General features: G+C 30.0%; 2 protein-coding genes across 3 annotated transcripts in view; both read right to left on the bottom strand.

Annotated features, from left to right (window-relative positions):
• LOC119672211 (neurexin-4) overlaps nucleotides 1-22484 on the bottom strand; it is a 30236-nt gene that overhangs the window by 2212 nt on the left and 5540 nt on the right. The window contains exons 2-12 of one of the 2 annotated variants that reach the window (XM_038083209.1): nucleotides 18530-18643; nucleotides 7119-7315; nucleotides 4185-4326; nucleotides 3744-4114; nucleotides 2878-3685; nucleotides 2673-2798; nucleotides 2408-2611; nucleotides 1130-1721; nucleotides 733-1070; nucleotides 494-673; nucleotides 49-393 (exon numbers count right to left, since the gene is read on the bottom strand). In XM_038083209.1, coding sequence (XP_037939137.1) covers nucleotides 49-393; nucleotides 494-673; nucleotides 733-1070; nucleotides 1130-1721; nucleotides 2408-2611; nucleotides 2673-2798; nucleotides 2878-3685; nucleotides 3744-4114; nucleotides 4185-4326; nucleotides 7119-7315; nucleotides 18530-18643 — 3417 coding nt within the window. Of the gene's footprint in view, nucleotides 1-48; nucleotides 394-493; nucleotides 674-732; nucleotides 1071-1129; nucleotides 1722-2407; nucleotides 2612-2672; nucleotides 2799-2877; nucleotides 3686-3743; nucleotides 4115-4184; nucleotides 4327-6425; nucleotides 6623-7118; nucleotides 7316-18529; nucleotides 18644-22484 lie in introns of both variants that reach the window. The other variant, XM_038083210.1, reaches the window with a different exon arrangement.
• On the bottom strand, nucleotides 14295-16023 carry LOC119672212 (L-aminoadipate-semialdehyde dehydrogenase-phosphopantetheinyl transferase). The gene has a single exon (XM_038083211.1). The coding sequence runs from the start codon at nucleotides 15926-15928 to the stop codon at nucleotides 15023-15025; it is 906 nt and encodes a 301-aa protein (XP_037939139.1). The 5' UTR covers nucleotides 15929-16023; the 3' UTR covers nucleotides 14295-15022.

Genomic DNA, 22484 nt, shown 5'->3' with positions numbered 1-22484 from the left:
AAATACAATAAAATAACAAATTTTTCATATGAAACTAATACCACTTACTTCCAAGTGATTTAACATTTGATGGTGGATTTTGTTGGAACATGAGCTTCAGTGGATATATATCGTCAAACTGTACACGTGATACACAACCTACAAAACCATCAGTCATAGATTCATTTTTACCAATGTACATATATTGAATGTTATTGAATTGTGCGTCAGCTGATGCCTTTATATCAAAATGATATTCTTGTGGCTCATAGTTGTCTACTTCAAGTACCACTGTAGAGCCACTGTTTTTACGTGAGAAACGTACATCGTGATATTGTCCCAAGCCAAAATGTTTCTTGGGGAAAATAATTTCTTGACGTTCAAAGCCAAAATCAAAAATGCAACGTAAATGACCTAAATAAGAAATAATAAAATCATATTAGGCAATCCATATTTAAATATATCGCAAATAAAACAAATCATTTCATTAATTTAATATTAAGTAAACACAAACCTGAGTTAGATATTTGTATAGTCAAATATTCGCCTGTTAAATTAGATGAAAAACCTAGCAAGAAACCTTTTGGGATTGTTGTAGTAAATCCAACACGGATATTTTCAGCAATTGTGGAACGGAAAGATCCTTCAAATTCATAACGTATAATCGAACTGGACCGCAAGTTGACACCAATTTCTAAATTAAAAAATTTAAACTGAATAACTCCTACTATAAATGCTTAAGTATATGTTTACCATCAGCGCAAATGCGTCCTTTGAATGCACTCCAACGACAATCGCAATTATATCCATCATAACGTTCAATACAGGTACCATTATTCAAGCAAGGACTTGATTCACAGCGTCCAACACAATCTGCTGTAACACCATAAAGACCACGTTTTGCATATTCCTTAAGATCTACCATTTTACCATTCAGCAATAAAGCACGTATACAACCAACATAACCATCACGGTACTCAGTATTAGCACCGACAACTAAATCTGATGTTAAATGAAGTGCACGTACAGGACCTGGTGGTTCACGCACTTCAGCTTTTATAGAACCGTCAACGACGAGACGAGCTTCTTTTCTATAAATTAAAGTGATATTAATATTTTTAAAATTTTGAGTGTAAGTTAATATATATACCTATTACGTTCAACGCTAACTGTATGCCATTTATTGTCATTGAGATGATAACTTGTGCCAACATTCACACCCAATGGTCCACTGCCTGCTTGATATTGAAATTGTAATTTATTACCACCAATAATACTAAGCTTAATATAATCTGTTGGACCAGTTGCATGGAATAATACGGCACTCTCAATAGTTGTCTTAAATTCCAAATAGATATCTCCTGAATGTCCCATATCGAAGGGTGGTAAATTAATTGTAGCATCAGCTATGCGGAATGTTACTACATTACTAAATAGATCATCACCCTCACAACGTAGTGGGCCTAATGTATAACGTCCTTGTTTTTCATCTAAAGGTGTGCCGGTATCACCAAATTTCAGAGCACGTACTGGTAAATATTCTTTTTCACGTATGTCGCCGCCATCTTCTGTCCACTCTAAACTATTCGAATCGCAGTTACACCATTTTGTGGGATCGTGACATTTAGCGAGAATTCCGCATTCACATTTGCGAGAACCTGGCAACGCACCAGCCCAATAATCCATTGGTTGATTATGTCGTGATACCCACCAAGAGAATGGACGGAAATTACCAGATTCAGCTAGAATAAATATGAAAAGAATTAAAATGTATCTATATGTATTTATATGTGTTGATATCGAAAGATGATTATATCAGTTTTTCCAAAGAACTGCTGAAGAGAACTGTTCAAAAGAACAGTTCAAGAGAACGATTCAAAAAAACAGTTCAAAAGAACGGTTCAAAAGAACAGTTTAAGAGAACGGTTCAAAAGAACAGTTCAAGAGAACGGTTCAAGAGAACGCTTCAAAAGAACAGTTCAAGAGAACGGTTGAAACTGAAAAGTTCAAGAGAACTGTTCAAAAGAACTGATCAAAACAACTGCATTTGACAATTACTAAATACAAAAGATAGAGTGGCAACAAAAAGAACAGAGAAATTTGTGTAAAGTAATGCTGCAAATTATATTTGACTAGTTGAAATTTCTAGTGTTTTGATGTTTGATCACTTATGCTCAAGCATAACATTTCGAACCGCTCAATGAAACATAAAGCAGATTTGCTATTTACGTACTTTAAATTTCTCAGAGTACATTGAACAATTTCGAACATAACATATAAGCAACATTATGCTCGAAGAATTTGAAGTACTAATGTTAACTAAAATTGTGGGAACTTAAGTTATAAATAAGTAAAAAAAAATATAGAAAAATTGCTTCTTATCCATACAATCTTAAATATTGTTTATTATATTTTTTATTTCACTTACAAGGTGAATTGAAGAGACGTGACGAACGGCAGGAATAACTTAAACGTTGCCAGCAGCTATGTGATCTGTTCAGAAGTGCTTCAATTTGTTGCATATCAGCATCGTACAAAATATTTTGCTCAAACGAGCCAGGCTCCTGGAAACCGTCAACAGTTGTCGTATGCTCTTGACTATGACTTAAAGTTGTAACCACACGACCATCAGCTATAAAAAAACAATGAAAAAATATTAGTACATAATTTTTTTAATATATGCATATACATACTGTAGAACTCGCAAGTAACAGGGAAAGGTTTCAACGGTCCACTGCCATCAACATCGATGTTGATATCCACGCGTTGCTGTACATGTTGCACATTCTTAAATGCTTGACAGGAAAGTGGATTACTTGCTAAAAAAATATATATATAATATAAAATAAGTTAAATCATAAGCACATTCGAATTACAATTAAATAATTTTAAACTCACAAGTATGACATACAGCGCCTGCATAACCGTTGTGTTGACAGTCGCAGAAGAATTCCATTGAATTCTGATGACAAACACCATTATGTTGACATGGATTTGGATTGCAACGATCAATCATTTGACAAGCATCAACAACCACTTCATCACCACAACAAACTTCTTCTCCTTGCACCCAATCTTTTGGCAGTTTATAATTGCCATCAACAAGTATCAAACGCATACAACCAACGAAACCATGTTTGTCTATGCCTCCAGCAATATGATACGTACGACCAGTCGAAAATTGTATAGTTTTAGTAGTTGTCATAGGACGTAGATCGATATTCAGGACTAATTTATTACGGGCCATGGTTAAAACGAATGAATGCCATTTGCCATCATTGAATTTTTCATCATAATTATCAAGTATAATACGTGGTTTATCACCTAATTTTAAATCAATTTTCACTTTACCATACTCTAGGTAAACCTTAACGAAACCTCCTGAAGCAAATTCATGATGAAGCATCATGCCTCTTTCTTCATAAGTACGGAAATAGAATGACACATTTAACGTCTTCTGGGCTTCATAACCCTTTAGACGTACAAATGAGTTACGTGTGGTGAATGTTACTGGATAAATTGGCGGTGACGGACAGGCATATACGGTGTTCACTTTTTGATAACGATAATTTTCACCAATTTCAAAGGCTTCTTTCATTTCACGTATGAAATTTGTTGCATTAAAATAAATATTCTCCAAACAACCGCTGAAATTTTGTGGTACAGCAATTCCTTCTTGTATATTTGGCACGCCACCCAAGAAAAGCTATAATTGAATTTCACGTATTATAAATTGAATATTAGAAGAGAAACATAATACTCACTTCACGATTCAAGTTAATGCGATTAAAATCACCCTTAATACGTCCATGAACTAATACGCGATCAACTGAAAAAACAATATCACGACGATTCCGTGAAATAACCACGTCATGCCAAACATTGTCATCTAACAAACTGCCTACTGATAGTGAAGTCATGACACCGCCTCCTAAATCCAAATTCAGTACCATTTTGTTGTCTTTAAGTTGTAGTGCAAAGTAGTCGCCTTGTGTACCGCGAGAGTACATCATTATGCCATTGGCAGTTGCAGTCTTAAAACGGAAACGTATAGATTCTTTTGTCGATGCTATGGGTTCTCTTTGAAGATCAAACCGTACAAGTCCAGTGCCATTGAAGTATAAATTATCAGACACTTTTTTATGAAGATAATTATATAAAATGGATTTAAAAAATATGTTAAGTATATATTATTATATTTTTACCATAATCGCAGCCGTAGAGTTCTACACGCATGGAAATTCGATCGTGCCATCTTGTTGGATTTATGCGAACCCATTGAGCAATAATCGGTACATCAAATACGCTATAATGTATTGAATTACCGTCGGAATTACCTTTGAACATCTATAATATAATTGAGTTATTAATTATAATTAAAAGTTATTAATAAATATTTTTTCAAGAACATAGAACAAAAAGCCAAACCAAAATATTATATGATTTTAAAAGCATTTTTAGTGACACTTTCTAACACCAATATGTTAGGATTGCATTATTAAACACAGCACATAAATCACATTTAAAATTAGACCTATAAGCTTATAATACCTTAAGAGTTTTGTCTGGCCAAATATAGAAATTGATTAATGAAATTATGAAGCTTACCAAATCTTTTTCTTATATAACCATCACCTTAGAAGAGATTTAATGTAAGATATATACAATAACAATATAACTTCATGATGCTATTACAAGTGCTAGTGACAGTGAACGTAATAAATGTCCAATATATGGCATTAAACCCGATGAAATTAAAAAAATTTACTATATTATGTTCGCCAGTTTTATGATGAAAGTAAATTGGAAATAAAAAAACAATCCACAATTGATCTAAACCCAATTACATTCAAAAGTGTATTCGCATCACTTTAGAAAGTAAGTATTAATCTAGTTTATTTTAAACATATTCCAAGATCGGTTTGGAAACACAACTACAGTTTATTAGAATGAACATAGAACTAATGATTTGTTACCTCAATCATCGAATTTTTCTGATCCAACCACTTTTGCTACATTATGTCGGTAGAAGATTTATTTCCAACGAGAAAGTTATCATCACAGGAACTAACGCCTATTTTTAAGACTTCTTCAAATCTGATATCCTAACTAAAAGGGATCAAAAACCCGAATATATGTTTAAGAAAGTCTTTCAAACTAAAAATAAATTGTAAATATATATTTTTTTATAATAAAATATATATAATACAAAGGATTTTCAAAAGATGTCTGGACTAGAGTGTTTAAATAAGATATCATCTAGTTTTGAAAGGACAAAATGCGGTTTTTTGTATTTATTGGCGAAGAGTTAAAAATAAGTCATATTTAGATTAATCCCTATTATATTGTACTTGCCACATTTAGATAGAATTATGAAAGAGTGTGACTTTAGAATTAAACAATACACAAATGCCTAGTAAGCAAATAAATATTAATTTAATGTGGTTTACTAAAATTATTTGTAAAATAATTTAATTACTATAAAATATCATCGTTAAATAATTCAGTTAAATATGATTACAAATGTATTCAATATTTTTGAAAGATATTTCTATATATTCCATTCTTTTCCTGGCCTTCATATAACAAGACATGCTAATTCCCATGAATATAATGTTCACTACAATTCTCTCTGGTTACTGGTGTATTAAAACTGTACAATCCTTTAAGCACTCATTGCAAAAGTTGTAGAAATTTACAGGAAAAAGAAACAACCAAGTATTTTCTCTTTGACTGCCCATTTTAGACTTCCAAAAGAAACAAGTTTTAAAGGAAGTATTTTTTTAACATTTTATTGGACATAAATTCAAAGAAATGAATCTTATTTTAATTCTTTAGGTTTCTTGCGAGGATGGTAATAGTGAAATTTGCGATGAATAATCGCCAGAGGAAAGATAACTTCTGACCTGCCTCTACAATCAACCATTTTTTCTAATACTGTTTTAAATTATTAAAACCCTTTCCCTATGGCAAAGGTTACATGAAGTTATTATAAAAGCCTAGATAAGGCCTCGATAAGGCCTTCATAATCCTAACCTAACTTAATTTAAGAATTCTATTTTCTAACAGGGAACTTAATACATACTAAGCCGGTAGAAAAGACTCCAAAGTCGCCACTTCATCCTAGCCTAACCTAACATAACAATTTCATTTTCAAACTGGAAACTGAATAAGTACTAAACCCACAGAAAATGCTTCATTTTTTTCATGTTTACTAGGATAGCTTAACTAGTAAAACCTAACATTAATATAGTGTAAACCTGATCTCCTATTTTCAGGAACATGATAGTCTAAAAATAGTCAAGTTATTCAAATTCATAGCACTCATATATGTTATTATGTGCATTGTATTCAAAAGACTATATTTTCTTTGTTATACTTTTTACTCCCCAAGGGCTTTAAGGACAATCACAGTACACTAAACAAACAATTATCTATATTTTTACCTGTGGTTCATTAGAGGGATTAACATACGATCTCCAATACTCGCCATCATCCGAATACTGCACGATATACTCAGTAACAAATTCGTTAGTGTATGGGCGACCCATAGTTGCAATTTTGCGTGTTGTACGTTTATCACCCAAATCGAGTGTTAAAAAGTGATTATACGTGTTCTCGACTGGGGTCCAAGCAGAGTTGCCTTTTTAGTGTTAAAATGTTAAATAAAGCAATAAAGTTATAAATTTTATTTGGTTAGTAAAAGTATTGATTTTATAATATTAATAATATATATACATATCAAGTTAGTTACTAGCCAAAGCTCAAGTCACACATAAAAAAAATATTTAAACAAGTAAAATAATTTTAAGTAATTTTAAAAATTAGGAAATAAACAAAAATTAAGTGCAAGGTTCTTTCTAACTACTAAAATAAAAATATTAAAAAAAATTAAATAAATAAATTTTCGTGCACAACATTTGCGTGCGAAAATGTCCCACTTTCAGAAATTTATTTTAAACCCGTTATACCAAATCCTTGCAGAATATGTGTTATTGTTAAAGGATTTGTTCATAGAAATGCTGGGTTACATTCGCATTGCGGCTTTGTATGCATATTTTCAGTTGCGTGCTGTTATGTTAACCGGATGCATTTGCTTTCCATTTCACTTATCCGACACCACATTTTAGGCCACTTACCTTTATATTGCCCCCAGGTTCTTTGTAGTCCGCAAATTCTAAATCTGTGATGCCATAACTAATGGTGTACTCGGTCACGTACTCATTACTGTGCGGACGTCCTTGCAGCCCAATGTGTGTCACATTTTTAACGTTTCCCAAATCAATGATTAAACGTTGATCAAAGTCTGAATTTTTAGCTGACCACGATGTTCCAGCTAAGTTTTGCAAGAACATTGTTGTTGTTGTTGAATTAAATATTTATAAATAAAATCAAATGTAATAATAAAAAAAGCAGTAAATAAAAAATATACAAGGTATAAAAAATATATTGGTAAGATATGTGAAAAAAATTACAAAATATAAAAATATCGTACCACAATATTTTAAAAGCATGCATTCTTTCCTAATTCACATAAAAATTATTATAATAAATCAATAAAATTATAATTATACTTAAATAAATGTATTTACATAACTCATAACAATATAAAATAGTTAAGAGACTACTCAAAGTTTGCCAGAGGAAGCCCATGGGACAAAGACCCTGACTACGCCCATGGAGAATCCTTACATAAACGAACTTATTGAGTCATATATAAAATATAATAAAATAAAATGCTTCCATTATTGACTCCTAAAAAAAATCATTGATACCTCGTTTACTTTATCTATATATCAGTATTTGCTACTATTTGGGAAGCAAGCGCTGTCCACTAGTTTCATTGTGTTAGTGTTAGTTAACCTTTCTTGAGAATACTGATACTTTAACTAGAGTGGTAGTATGTCTTCGACTATCGGAAACATGTGACTTCGTTAAGTAGACAATAACAGATAATTTTCAGAATGAACACCTCTTACCTCAGGTGACTTATCTCAGACCCCCATCAGAGTTAACGGAGCTTTATTTTAAGGTAACCTTATAATAGATTACGTACAGTTCAAGAAAATAACTGAAATAACATTATACTTCAATATTAAAAATATTATAGCAAGTCTAAACCACCTATATTTAGTTGGTCAGAGTTTCCCTCATCTCACTTTTTCCACCTTCCCTTTGCGCCTTTTACAATTCTAGTTAAAGGCAATAACTAATTTAATTTTAATTTTAAATTTTTAATGTTCTTCTACTAAAGATGACTATGGGAAATAAATTCATAGGAAATTCACATTAGTTACTCACTGATCTCACCTGAGCTTTTCACTATCTTTGTCACTATCTTTGATTTCATTTAAATATGATTGAAAAGAGTCCGAATAGCAATTTTACCTGCTATTCTGTTTAATTAAGTTATTTTCAGGAACAAGCGACAAATATTTTGATTTAGAAGACACTGGATTGGCTAAGAAGGTGGTACGTCTTTTTGAGCTTATTACATGCATGCGCCTACTCCACACTCCATTTTTAAACGATCAGTAAAGATATGTTAACTTTATTTCATTGTATGAAAAATTATATCAAAAGATAGAAATAGTCAGTACTTAGCACCAGGTCGATCAGTCATACCAGAGTATTTAGCATATAACTGCAGTATATACCTATAGAACTTCGTATAATTCAATGAGTCCTAATTCCTTCTACTTCTAAAAAAGATATTAATGATAATAACGATAATAATAATAATTACTCAAATAATCATTCTTTTACAGGAATCGAAAGGCAGGCATGCTTTCTTTACCTATTCTTCCATATACATATGTTCTCTAGTTTTGAGAGCATAATATTCTACCTTGTATCCAGTATATAGAATAACATTGATTTCAAGGCGACTTCTCTCTAGAAGTTATTTTACTTGAAAAATAATTTAATTATAAATTGATAAAATTGACCTCCGTGATTGTTTATGTAATACATTTCTAATATATATTTTACAAATATAATATAATGTCCTAGAACTATCAATTACTAAGAGCTAACACACATACCTTCTGTTTAATGAAATAACATCCCATTAGCAGCACTGACATGAAATCTTCATGTTAATAGGTGACATGGGCGACCATAGATATCTTTGAGTAAGATTATTCAAAACAAAACTGATTATTCGTTTAATGATTTAAGAAATTTAACGCATAAATTTTTGAATTGGTTTGATTGAGTAGCTTGATGGCTCAACAAAGCCAAATTTTTGGTTAGTAGTTCGATTCAATTATATGAGCAATTCAGAGGTTGCGCTTCAAAGCTTTTGAACTCTTGGATAGAGTATTTATTATTATCATTATTGTAATATATATAATAGTGTGTAATAAATATAGTACAACAGGTCTGGCCTGGAGTTCATTATGGTATTATTCGGAGATCTATCTCAGCTTCTCAACCACATCTAATATATTTTTAGAAAAAACATTTGCTTAAATCATAAATCTTATAAGGATTGTTAAGTCGATTGTACTTGATTGACAGCAGAGCTGTCTCTACTATTCAAGTACCACATAAGCGCCGTTTTAATACTCTCTATGTCCAATTGTGCTTGAAGTAGGTGTTTCCTACGAAGTTAATACTTCGTCAAGTACTTAGAGTAGATAAAGTATATTATTTTTTGAAGAACTATGCTTGGGAACTTCGCCACACTCTCTATGTTCTACTGTGCTTAAAGTAAACATTTCCTACGAAGTTAATAGTTCGTCGAACAGTGACATAATACATGGAGAAGAAAGGATTAATAATATCAATTTCCTCATATTTATAAACTTTCCTGCTTTATAGAAAATATTACTATTATATATATATATATTATACTATATTACTATGATTATTAATATTGTGAAATTTATATATGTATTTATGAAATTAAAATGGTCCTACTCATATGCTTTAAATCAAACTTTAATTAAACCACACCTGAATATCAAATTTCTTTGTACAAACTGTGCAGACGAATCGGCCTCCCTTATAAAGCATTAACTCAACAATTTAAAATCAACACCAAATTTTCAAAACATTTCCTCTGTTAAATGTATTTTGATTTTAAAATGGAAATTCAGTTTGCTACGATAAAACAATAACCCAACAATAAACTCTACAAAATACCAAATTAAGTTCTAACAAATGATGTCATTTACAGAAACTATCCCAAATGCAACACCCACATTGCCGATTTCAGGATGCAATTAAAGCATTCGATTTAGGCACAACAAACTTAACTGAACTGTTGTACTTAATGAGGGCAGGATTAAAGTATTCTTGTCATTTTGAACGAGCACAAGCAATTAAATCCGTAAAAATCTCTACTATAAATTTTTTCTGACGTGGAAGGTCACAGTATTGGCTGGTGGTATTGTAAATAATTTTAACAAATCTTTTTCAACGAAGTAAAATTTATTGCAGATTTAAAGTGGTCGTTACAGTTTCAAAAAATCATTTGCAAATCGCACAATGCAAACAAATGCAACTACAGCGAAATCCTTTATTGCAACAGCAATTACGAGTACAAGGAGCAACCCTAAGCCGAACCTGAACGCTTCCCCTAACACTGCACAAATGAAATTTGCAATAAAATTAAATTTTTTTGGACGACATAATACAAGGATAAACAAATCCTATGCAGTTATTATTTAATATATCGAAGAAGGGTGCTTACTTCCATGCGCCGCACACTAACACCGCACCAGGGGGTGTCAACACTAAATGGTCACGAAATATATAAAAACAACAATGAACTACAAAATAAACTTAAATAAATTTAAATTCAGTTTGGGAAAGGAATTTTTATGATTTTTACGATTTTAGCAGAAAATATAAATTGCATTGTGTTAAAAACAATTTAAGCAAAAATAAAATAAACAATGCACACTTGAAATTGTTTTTCGGAAACGCCATTCAAGCAGAAAAATTATATGGAAACCTTTTCTTCGATTGGTTTTTAGTTATCCTTTCTTGCAGCGGAAGGATTGCGCTCTAATTTGTGGTTACACATTTCACAAAGTCCTGCCTAATTTTTACTTAGAAAGCAGCTGCTCCTTTTTAACAATTTTATGCTTCATTTCATTGATTAAACGCTTTTAAATGGAACCTCTCTGGGTTTCTCATTGGAATTATGAATAATAATCAAATTAATTTATATTGTTCCCATGGTATCGAATTTCATATATATGGTACCATATTTATGTAGTGTTCTTTAATAATTATTTCAATAATAATTAGCAAACTATTGTTCTTAGTGTGTAACCGGTTGGTTTATTGAAATAAACTTTAATAAGTTCAACAAATGAAAGAAAAAAAAAGAAATCAATCAAATTAAATGAACAAAAATAAGAACCTTACTAATCTAGAGATGAAGTTAGATATCAGTTAATCTGAAATCGTTATATAGTAAGAAAAAATTGTGTGAAAAGTAGTTAACCGGACTCTATACATATTTTTTAGCAATAGTACTCCTATAAGCAGAGGCAGTTTCTGGGATGAGAACTCGTTTGATCGGTTTGTTAATAAGAAATCCCAAACGAAAACATTTTGGTTTTCACTAGTAAAACAGAATGCCTTCTATTGAATTACAAAGATGAGTAGTACAAAACATCTATTGATCACAAAGCTACAGTCGAAATCTGAATTCCATATCTTTATCTACATGTCTATTTACTTTAAGATAACTACTTTTCTAAGCTCAGTTCCACACTTAATTGATGAATGAGACATAGATTTTATCATTCTTTTAATACACTATATAGCCTTTTAAAATGCGCACTTGCGCTAATCAGATAATAATTTTTGAATAGATTAGATATAATGAAATGAATGAGAAGAAACTGCGATTTTATTACACAATGAACGAGATATAATAGAAATCATCAATTAACAGATTGTGAAAAAATTCAAATTATGCAGTGTAAGAGTGTTGTGCACCAAAATATCGGTACAGTAAAAACCATCCTGTAAAAATCATTCAGTGTGAACCGATTCTTATAATATTCTTAAGTAAAGACATATTCTTAACTTTGGTTAATACAGAATAAATAATACTACTAGTTAATCACAAGGACTGCAGATTGGATCACCATGCTAGAAAATTAAATCTCCCTTCAATTATACCTGTCGCAGCTGTGGTCAAGACGATAAAAGTGCCTTTCAACTGCTTTGTCTTTGCCCAGTTTAAGCACGGCAGTGACTCTACACTTTAGGAGCCACCCCCACTCTTTGAGGTTCTTGATCAACTAGAAGACCTCCCTCTAAAACGCATTTTAAGCCTTGCCAAAGGTTTTAGGTGGTATTAAACTTCAAGTTTTTCTATTATTCGGCAGAACAATAGACCAATAGGCCTAAGTGGATCCCGTTTAGATCGATGGTATAACCTAACCTAACCTAACCTAGAGTTCTGGCGTAGAATAGGTTCATCAAAGTGAAAAATCTTAACTTTGTTGTAATTGTATATTGTAAATCTCATCAACGACAGAGGTTATTAGTTAAAGAAACTTAATATCTACAAGAAAACTTCTAGTTCTGTTCTAGGATATTTTACGTACTATAAGGAACTAAGGTACAAATTATTTTTTAATAGAAAAATGTGACTTCATATTTATCTACGTTTGATATTTGCTTGTTTCGTTTATTTTATAAAGTTAAGTTTCAATAAAAAACAGTTTGGATTAAATAATAATTTTAAAATGATTTTTCGAAAGCTATTTGCAACACTATCCAAAGTCTAGAAAATAGCACTTCGCGTTTTTAAAAAGAGTTTATAAAGTCTCCATTGATTTTAGTAGTAATAAGTCATCATATTTGATCAGGTCATATTTACAGGAAATAATCTTTAATCTATGCTTTTGCACTGCTCCTTAAAGATTTATTCCAGAATCATATGTTCATTCTTCTAAATAGTAAATAGTATTTTAACACATTCTATAAGTGAATAATAAATTGTATTTACTCAAATCGTACAAAAATATTTTATTACTTTTATCTATATTTACAAATTCATTATTCTAATATTAAAATATAGTTTATCAGTATTCATGGTAATAAGTACAAATCAGTACATTTACTTTAACATAAAATCATAAAAACCAAACAATATCTTATTTTATTACACATTTTGTGCATTGATAAAACTTTTCGAATTATTTCAAAAAAAAACAAAACAAAATAAATAAATAAATAAGTAAAATAAAATACAAAAATAACATAAATTTTACTACATCAACAGTGCTTAACGTTGCTATGGAGCCCATTTATTTAGTTGTTATCCTGCCACTTCCGCCCATTCCATACTTATGAAGTTGTCTGCTTTATGTCTGACACATTTCCCATATTCCCCTAATAGTCTTAACATACTGCAATGTGGTTTATTTATTCTTTTTTAGCGTTTAAATTGTTTTTGTTTTGTTTGTTTTTCATGAATCTGTCATTCTAAGTATTTAATTATACGAAATTAGCTAGAATATTATTAATTGATTAAGGATATTCAAGGACTTCTTAGTAATTTACTATATTACTAATATATATATATATATAGTATAATATCCAATATATATTATTTGATATATATTAATAATATATATACATATATATATATATTGGATATTAAAGGACCTTAGTAATATATACTGTATAAATTATATATAGTATATATATTAATATATATTATGTATAGTATATATACTAATAAATACTAACATATATTAGTAATACAGTAAATTACTTATATATAGATGTATATGAAATGTACTATTTATAAATCATTATAAATATTTATTATTCTATAAAATTTTAGTTGTCAATTTTTAAATATCATCACCATCATGATTGGCATAACAGTGCTTAAATATGCCTGAGTGTATTGAACAATAACTTGGTATTAAGAGCGACCAGGTCTTTGTCTCGAAACTATCCGTCTTCAGAGATATTATAAAATTAAAATATTCAAGTTAAACTGAATTATGTCAATCCGAAGTTGTTGAGATTTTAATATAATTAAAAAAAATTAAAAACAGTGTAAATGCGTTGCATTTCCGATTGCAGAGATCGGGATAAAAAGTATATAAAATCATTTTATAATACTAAAAGAAAGATAGAAAATAATTATTATTATATTATTTATGATATATATATATTTTTATATTACTTCATATATTAATATATATTTAACATTTATATACTATATATATTTACTTTTATAAAATTTTCTCATATTATATTAAAATCTATTTCATTATATTGTTGTTATTGTTGCTTCCCAATACATTTATTAAAGTCTAGTAAATAGGTCTTGTATTTAATTATTCGTAAATAATTTTTGGAGATTGCAAGCACCAGGAATCGAACTCGTGCCCTGCCAAGTTTGAAGCTGAGTCAGCGCTCCTCAACCAACTGACCCAAAGCCGTACTTGACTTTTTTTAAAAAGAGTTTATAGATGTTGCTTTTTTGCAAACTAATTATGATATGATATATGTGAAAATCGCTTTCGTAGTGTATAGTGTAGTATGGCAAAAAATAAATATAGTATCAAGTTGTTATTAAAGCCTCAAGGGATCTTAATAACATAAGACATGGAAAAAATTATAACTTACGAATGCATGGACTAGGATATAGAATAGGTAGAGAATATGTGAAAAGAAGCGGGATGGATTGGGTAAAAATTGAGAGTAGGGTAGGTAAATTTAATAACTATTTGTGTTATGATTTGTCATCAGTTTCGTGGTGTATAGTGTAATACGGAAAAAAAAATAATCTCAAGGTTGTGGGAGATCTATACACCACAAGACATGGAAATAATACAAATGCATGAGTTAATATATGGATTAGATTGGGAGTAGGTGAAAAGCGGTAGGATTTTTATAAGAAATGGGTGGGTAAATTATCATTAAAACTAGCTTAGATTTAGATAGAGATGGCAGAGCACATAATTAATATAATAATTTCTTTCATTATACTATTATAATAAAGTTATTCGAAGCATTAATTTTAAAACTAATCCTTTTCTCTACAAGGTCATCTTGGTTTTTTTGGTTTCAGCAAAGCATTTTCGCAATAATTTAATATTTCCAAACACTCAACTTTGTCACTTGGAACAAGTAAGTCTTCTATATTCAAATAAACAAATTTCTCTGCTTTAGGTTTACAATTTTTAAACGCAATGGCAGCACAATATTTAGGAGCCAACAAATGTTCCTCAAAATGCCAATCATCTTCAGCATAATCATCACAAGATAATTGAATATTCGTCAGTGGTTGGGTATCCACATCTAACCCTGTATTTTGATCGACACTAAAGCTGATTTGTTGCAAATCTATCGTTATACCAACTCCCAGTTCTTTGACAAATGCTTCCTTTAGACACCAATGCCTCATGAATGCTTTCAATTGAGCTTCCGCACTATGCTCTGGTCGCCTTATATAAGTCCATTCATTCTTTGAAAATTTTTTCTGCATAAGACGAAAGAACTCCTGCAAAGGCTTACCGCCACTATACTCAATTTCCATAACATCGACACCTATTCCAAAATTTGGAACTGTCACGTTATTATTATCCGTGGGAGGCAATGCCGTAATGCCTGCAAGCACCACAAATTTTCCTTGATGTGACACATTAAAACTAAGGCGTGGCAATTTCACTTTTTCTTCATTTGGTACATTATCCAAAAGCCAATATGGTTTTCCATGTATATCACGTGCGAATTGCACTTCATGATAGTTTAAGCCACTACTGGCGCTTACATATTTCCGCATTAATAGTCTGCCAACCAGCGATGAAAGGAAATCATCAATGAAACAAAATTTCTCAATGCGTGCGCGTTCCTCCACTTGCAGCGCCGCAACAGCTTGTTTCATTTGTGCTATTGTTGGTTTCCATGTTGACAAATCAAAAGCCCAACGTGTTATTGTTGGTTTTGACATTATAATTATTACTATCTAATTACTATATTTTTATTTAATTACTTATAATTGTAAATATTGCACAAAAGTATGAAATGAATTAAAATTGTATGCCTTATGGCTGTCACTTTGACACTCAACTTTTAAATGTCAAAAAAGCACTCAAATGAGTAATAACAAAACTCAAAAGAGTACAGTTTCAATGCTACCAACTTGAGCCAGAAATTTTTAATACCGTAAAGGCATGTTGATGGTACCAAATTAATGACTGAATTTAATTCAACAATTAATATTTATAAATAATTTTTAACTATTGTATATATAATTATAATTAATTTTTATTTATTATAAATATAATTATAATTAACTTTTATTTATTGAAAAAATACTTATAATTAATTTTTTATAAATTTATTGCATATTAGATATATGCATTTTAAATAAACATTTTATAAAACATTGACAACGCAACAGCACATAATAAATTAAATAAAAATAATATTTAAATAAAATCACGAAATGCAATTACTGTAACTAGGTTTTAAAGAGATTTGTTTTAATAAATTGAAAAACAAACAAAAATTTACATTGCAATGAATTTTAACATTCCGAATTAAAAGTAAATTTGATACCTTTTCTTGTTCGATTAAAAACAAGAAAACTTTTAATATTACCTAAATGTATTAATATTGAATTTTTTTTAACTCGCGCACAATTTCTAATGCTATGAAAAAAATTATTATAACAGATTTTTGTACTTAACTCGTCAAATATGCAGCAATATATCGCATTTTTCATACAAAATCCATACAAGAACTGTAACAAAACATGCTAAAGAGGTTTGATATGTCGTTATATTATATACTAGTTTAGCTCTTGGAATGTTCCAACTAAAACTTATATCATAATAAATGCAATTCATTTTAATGTTATTTATTATGATAAATGTCATTTATTGTGATAAATGTCATTTACTTTGATAAATGTAATTTATTGTGATGAATACTATTTGATATGTTTTTCAGTCGATTGAAAGCTTCTGCCTATATTTAATTTTATTACAATAACTCAATTGCTTGTACTTGTGGCATATAATGTAATACATTTATACTCGTAGATATAATAAATAACATTATGTTTAAACGGAATAACGAGTTACTATGAATATAAGCATCATATCGCAACGTAATTACTAAGAAAAAAATTATTATGTTATTGCTGTATGCTAAAATGCGTCCCAAACTTTTTCAAGAGCCTAAAGTTTGTAATTCATTTTCGTTGTACTTTTTGAGCTTATTTATATTATTATTAGTTAAAGTAAATAAATTTTATATAACATAGAGTGACCACTTGAAGGATTAAGCATAACTGATAACAATTAAAAACCACATTATGACAGTCATAAGAAAAATAGAAAGGTAAGCAGACACTCAATACCAGATAACTTTTGCTCATTTAAGGGAATTGTCTTATCAAAAGATTAATCCCTGTATTCCAAAATATGATAAAAGTATTAAATTAAGTAATCGTCCACTCAGAAGTGGTTTCCGTTAAAAAACGGTGCCTACGTGGAGAGTGTTTACTATAATACTAAACAATATACACAAGTGCTGTTAATATCTCCTACGAAGTGGTATTTGTATTAGTGTTTTTTAATTCACTATTCAGGTTATAAGATAATTAAAATTTTGTTTATTATACCATGTTTCGACTTGTCTGATTTAAGTAGTTTCGCTCATTAGAGGTCGTCAATGTGAATAATTTTCCATGCAAAGAGATGTCATATAAATGAGTTCATTATAAATAAATCAATTGATTTAAGGCGAAAAATGTCGAATGCAATGTTTAAACAAAAATTTCTCAACTACTTAACTACTGATGTATTACATTTTCTAATCAACTTAAGTCGAAGTATTTTATTTTTTAAAATAGTTATTTTCACTCTTGGTGATGTGATAGCACATCTTATTAAAAAATTTCTATTAATTTCCAAGACATTAAGATGAGTGAAAGATATCTGCAGAAGAAGAAAAACATAGCTAAGAATAAAGTGGTGTACGAGTAAATACTTAAAATGGAGCAGTGCATGTCAAATGTCAATTAATAAGCCTACTGAAGTCGAAGAGACCGTAAAAGTTAATTGAGTTTAGATGGAAGCAAAATTGAAAATTGTCTACAGTATTATGAAGAAAAAATAAAACATTTAAAAATATAACATAACTTTACACTATAAATAAATTAATCTTAAAGAAAAAAAAAACTAACACATTTATATATAAAAAAAGCTTTTTAAATAAATAATAATAACAAAAATATAGCAAATTTATTTAAAAATAATATTATTTATTTATAAACTACTTGTGTGAAGCTATAGCATAGCTAAGCAAAATTAATAAGCGGAAATAGCTATAAAAAATGTTTATACATATATATCTATATCTTTATGTACAGATAGATATATGTATATATACGTATAAAATCCCATTCATACTTCAACAGATCATTCAGCGATAATACAAATTATTCAATTTTATATGCACTTCACACCACACTTAACACTTTACATTTCATACATCAGACTTCACACTTCTTCAAATATGATTTTCTTATTTTCGTACTCACCATTCAGACGCGCCTTTTCGGGACCCCGATCATTCAGCGAGGATGTTGCTGTTAGCACGGCGTTCTTCATAAGTGGCATGTTGCATTCGTAATCGGAAAAATAATTATAGGAATCTGAAAATGTTGAATATTTATGTTGTTCATTATTTTCACAGCTGAAATATTTATTGTTTTAAGTAAAAATTTCGGTTTCACTTATTGTTTTTAGGAAATGAAAATATGAAAAATGAAATTCTTGGCTCCCAGCCAATGCGTAATTTAAATATTTTAATTAATTTTTAATTTTAAAATGGCCCACTTTTTCCGCAGGCAATACATGACTTTTTACACGAATAATGTACAAAATAATAGCATTTCTTTTATGCAGGTACTTTTACTGGTGGAGGATGGGTTCGGGTCTACGATAAATTTTTTTATATTAAAGTCTAAAGTGTTTCCGTGTTTCCGTGCCTCAAATGATTTCATCTTTTTCTGTGCAATTTGTTGACACTCTTGTGGTAAGTGGAGTTAAGTGTGCTATTCACAATCAGGTGCAAGATCATAAAAGATAAAAATAAAATCTCAAAATACAGGGTGTTTAAAAATACTTGTAGTAACAAAGAATTAATAGTGCTCAATATGAAATATATATTTTTTAATATTTCATATAATTCAATGTAAATGCACTTCAAGTGTTGTAATAACTTATACTTGTACCATCGTCTTGTACCATGAAAAAGGACCCAAGACGTTTTGTGGTCTACTTCGACTAATCCTTTACCTCAGTGGGGCCACTTGTTGGACAGTGCGCTGTCCCAATGTCCCACTATATATATGTACCATTATCTAATTTAACTATTTTCAAGACCTGAAATTTTGGCTTTTATTCGAAAGGTCGTGTGTTTTCTATTAAGTTAGAATCGGTAAGCACCACAAAACATCAACCCTGGAAGCAGTGTTCCGTTCTACTAAAAACCAGAACCCATTTTCATTTCTACTCTATTTTATATACTTCTAACATTTTAATATGATATTTTTATATAAATACAGTTTATAAATGGTTATGGTCGACAAGCCAATATCTTATACAAATGCATTAACATTATATTAATTACAATCATTAAATATGCCTTTATATAGTAACTGTAACCAATTGCATAAGTCAATCCGATTCCTAATAATGAAGGATATATATTAATAGAATTAACATATAAACATCCAAATTAAGTTCAATATAAAAAGTTCAATATATCCTTAAAAAATTTTTTGGTCATACAATAATAGCAACAAATGAAATTTGTCTCCTGTCGAGCTCCATAGTTCAATGCCAATGCCTGGAACCTGGACTGCTTAATACAAGAATGTGTCACGAAGCTTACGAAATATGCCCATGGAAATGAGATAACAGTCATATGGGTTAAGAACACATCGATATTGAACAAAACGAAAAGGCAAATGAACTTGCAAATCAAGGATCAAGCCATAACTTCTGCGGCCCAGAATACCATGGGGTTACAACATGACTGGGGCCTATGTCGATAAGTGGATAACTTCATTTCATATTAGCAGATCGAGAGAGAAGAGTACTTGTAGACAAGCTAAGCTCATGATGCTAAAACCGATGGTCGATGAAGCGATAAAAGTGCTTAGCTATTCGCGGAGCAGACAAAATTGGCTGACTTCATTGATCACTAGACATGGAAACTTCAAATATCACATCAAAAAGATAGCTCTTCTTGAGGAAGACACTTGCAGACTATGTCTAAAAAAATATACGACGGATTTATTACATTTTCTAATCAACTTAAGTCGAAGTAGTTTTCTTTCAAAAATAGTTCTTTTTATTCTTGGTATTGTGATAGCACATCTTATTTAAATATTTATAAACGAATTAACAAATAAACTTCGTCTCTTGTAGTGCTTTGTAGTTTAATGTCAATGCCTGAGGCCCTCTTTTATACATACATATATATGGGTATGTCACTGAACATAGTTCATGTACGCCTTTGTATGCACCATATATAGTTAATCTCAAATCAGTACTTATGATCATATTAAATTATACAGATTGTAATATAATACATAAAGAGAATTTAAAAAATTTCTTACGGAATACTCATCTGGATTTTTAACAATATTGAAAGAGTTTTCAGAGATTTTCTGTAGAAATTTTTTTTTAGACTTTAATGACTAACTTCATTTTACTTTTCTACTGAAATTATTATTTCACTACTGACATAATAATTTAGTACTCATTAACTAATCTTTAATATTTTGCTGCACAATATTCAGTTGAGGACTGCCATTTTCAAGTGCACAAGAAGCAGCAATGCAAATGCAAAAATTATGTACAAAAAAAATTCAGCAACAACAACGATGTTATCTTATGTGTGGAGTAAGTTTGTATGTACAAAATGGATTTACGTGCATAGTACATAATAATGAATTATCTGTTGTTACTAATTTATTGCGAATTGAAATTCTTTAAGCTCATTATTGAATTGCAACGTAACTATTTGTGTAAAAGGTATTTTAATCAGAAAAAAAGTCCACTTAATAATGAGAACATTTTCAATGTCTAATTTAATTACTTTAAGTAAATGATATTGAACATTTTTTGACACAATTTAAGTGACACTATTTTTCTTCTACCTTTTGTTTACAATTAGCGTTTTTTCTTCTGCTTTTTCACTACCTCTGTTTTTGTTTTGTTGCTGTCATAATACATGGATGAATCCAATCAAAAATATAATTGCAGATAAATATAAAATTTACTAAGAAGTAAATGTATTAATGAGATTTATAATGAGATTTCATCTATTAATGCAAATATATTTTCAGAAAAAGTTTTCTCCTTAAGGAATAAGGAATAATTTTTAAAAAACAAATTATAAAACCAATTAAGTAATAAATGTAACCAAATTCACTACAATTAAGAACTTAATAAAATAGAAACAAAAAAGCGTACTTCATAGTAGCATTTCTTAAGGAGTTGGAGTAAAATGTAAATGGCAGAAGGTCTTGCAGAAAGAGCAGTTAACTTAAACCCCAAGATTTAGGCAATAAGCTGTGGTACCACAGTTTATATATATGAGCACATTAGCCGTTTCAAAAGAACCGTTTTCCGGACCGGGAAACACTTCGTCACTTTAATGAAATAGACAATGTTTTTACTACATATACTATTGATATCGGATAGTCATTTAAGAAGGGATAAGTGCCTTCTGGTGAGTGTCGAACAGTAACAGAGCAAATGAGTTGCAGTTTCCTTTTGTCATGAAAGCCGCAACTACGATAGTACATCTCCCAATTAGTACAGCTACTGTATCAGATGTTGATTGACGAACAAACCTATACAGTTGCTTAGTATTTTTTGGGTCATAGCCCCAAACCATATCATATGTAAATTATATTTTGCATATGGTAGTTCACCAATGGATGCAGTATTATAAATAACTAGTCAATACTAATACCAATCAATATCAATCAAATACTAATGTATAGTTTGATTGAAACTAGGGACTGCTACATATTGACTCCATTGATGTAATGCGAAACCATATGCAGATTATGACCAATCCAATGGCATCACAACTACCAGAAACGTCAGTCCCAATGATTGGGGATTCATTTCAGATTAATTACTGAATACATCGACATTTTGTTTAGCGATGTACAAAATTCTGATACAAGCTTAGATTTGGATTAAGAAAAATAGCGAAATTCTTTCCATTTTTCAAAAAGCAATCTTTCCCATTTTATCTTGTACAAAAAAGATAATAATAGTGCGAAATTTTAAAAATAGTATCTTTAAGAGTAAAAATTATAAAAACAGAGTGGGCAATCTATATATTTGCAAATAATCTACTTTGTAAGTCTATCTATGTTGTTTGCAAAAATGTCTTCCACAACCCTGTATATGCATTATTAATTGTTATGCGTTTTTGTATTGTTTCCTTTGCTGATAATGGAAGAT

The sequence above is a fragment of the Teleopsis dalmanni genome, chromosome 1, assembly GCF_002237135.1.
Source record: "Teleopsis dalmanni isolate 2A chromosome 1, ASM223713v2, whole genome shotgun sequence".
NCBI lineage: Eukaryota > Metazoa > Arthropoda > Insecta > Diptera > Diopsidae > Teleopsis > Teleopsis dalmanni.
This window is presented reverse-complemented; position numbering and strand designations above follow the sequence as displayed.

What these genes read in the sequence shown, in the direction of transcription:
- LOC119672212 (XM_038083211.1), bottom strand. Translation starts at nt 15,928, where the DNA reads ATGTCAAAACCAACAATAACACGTTGGGCTTTTGATTTGTCAACATGG.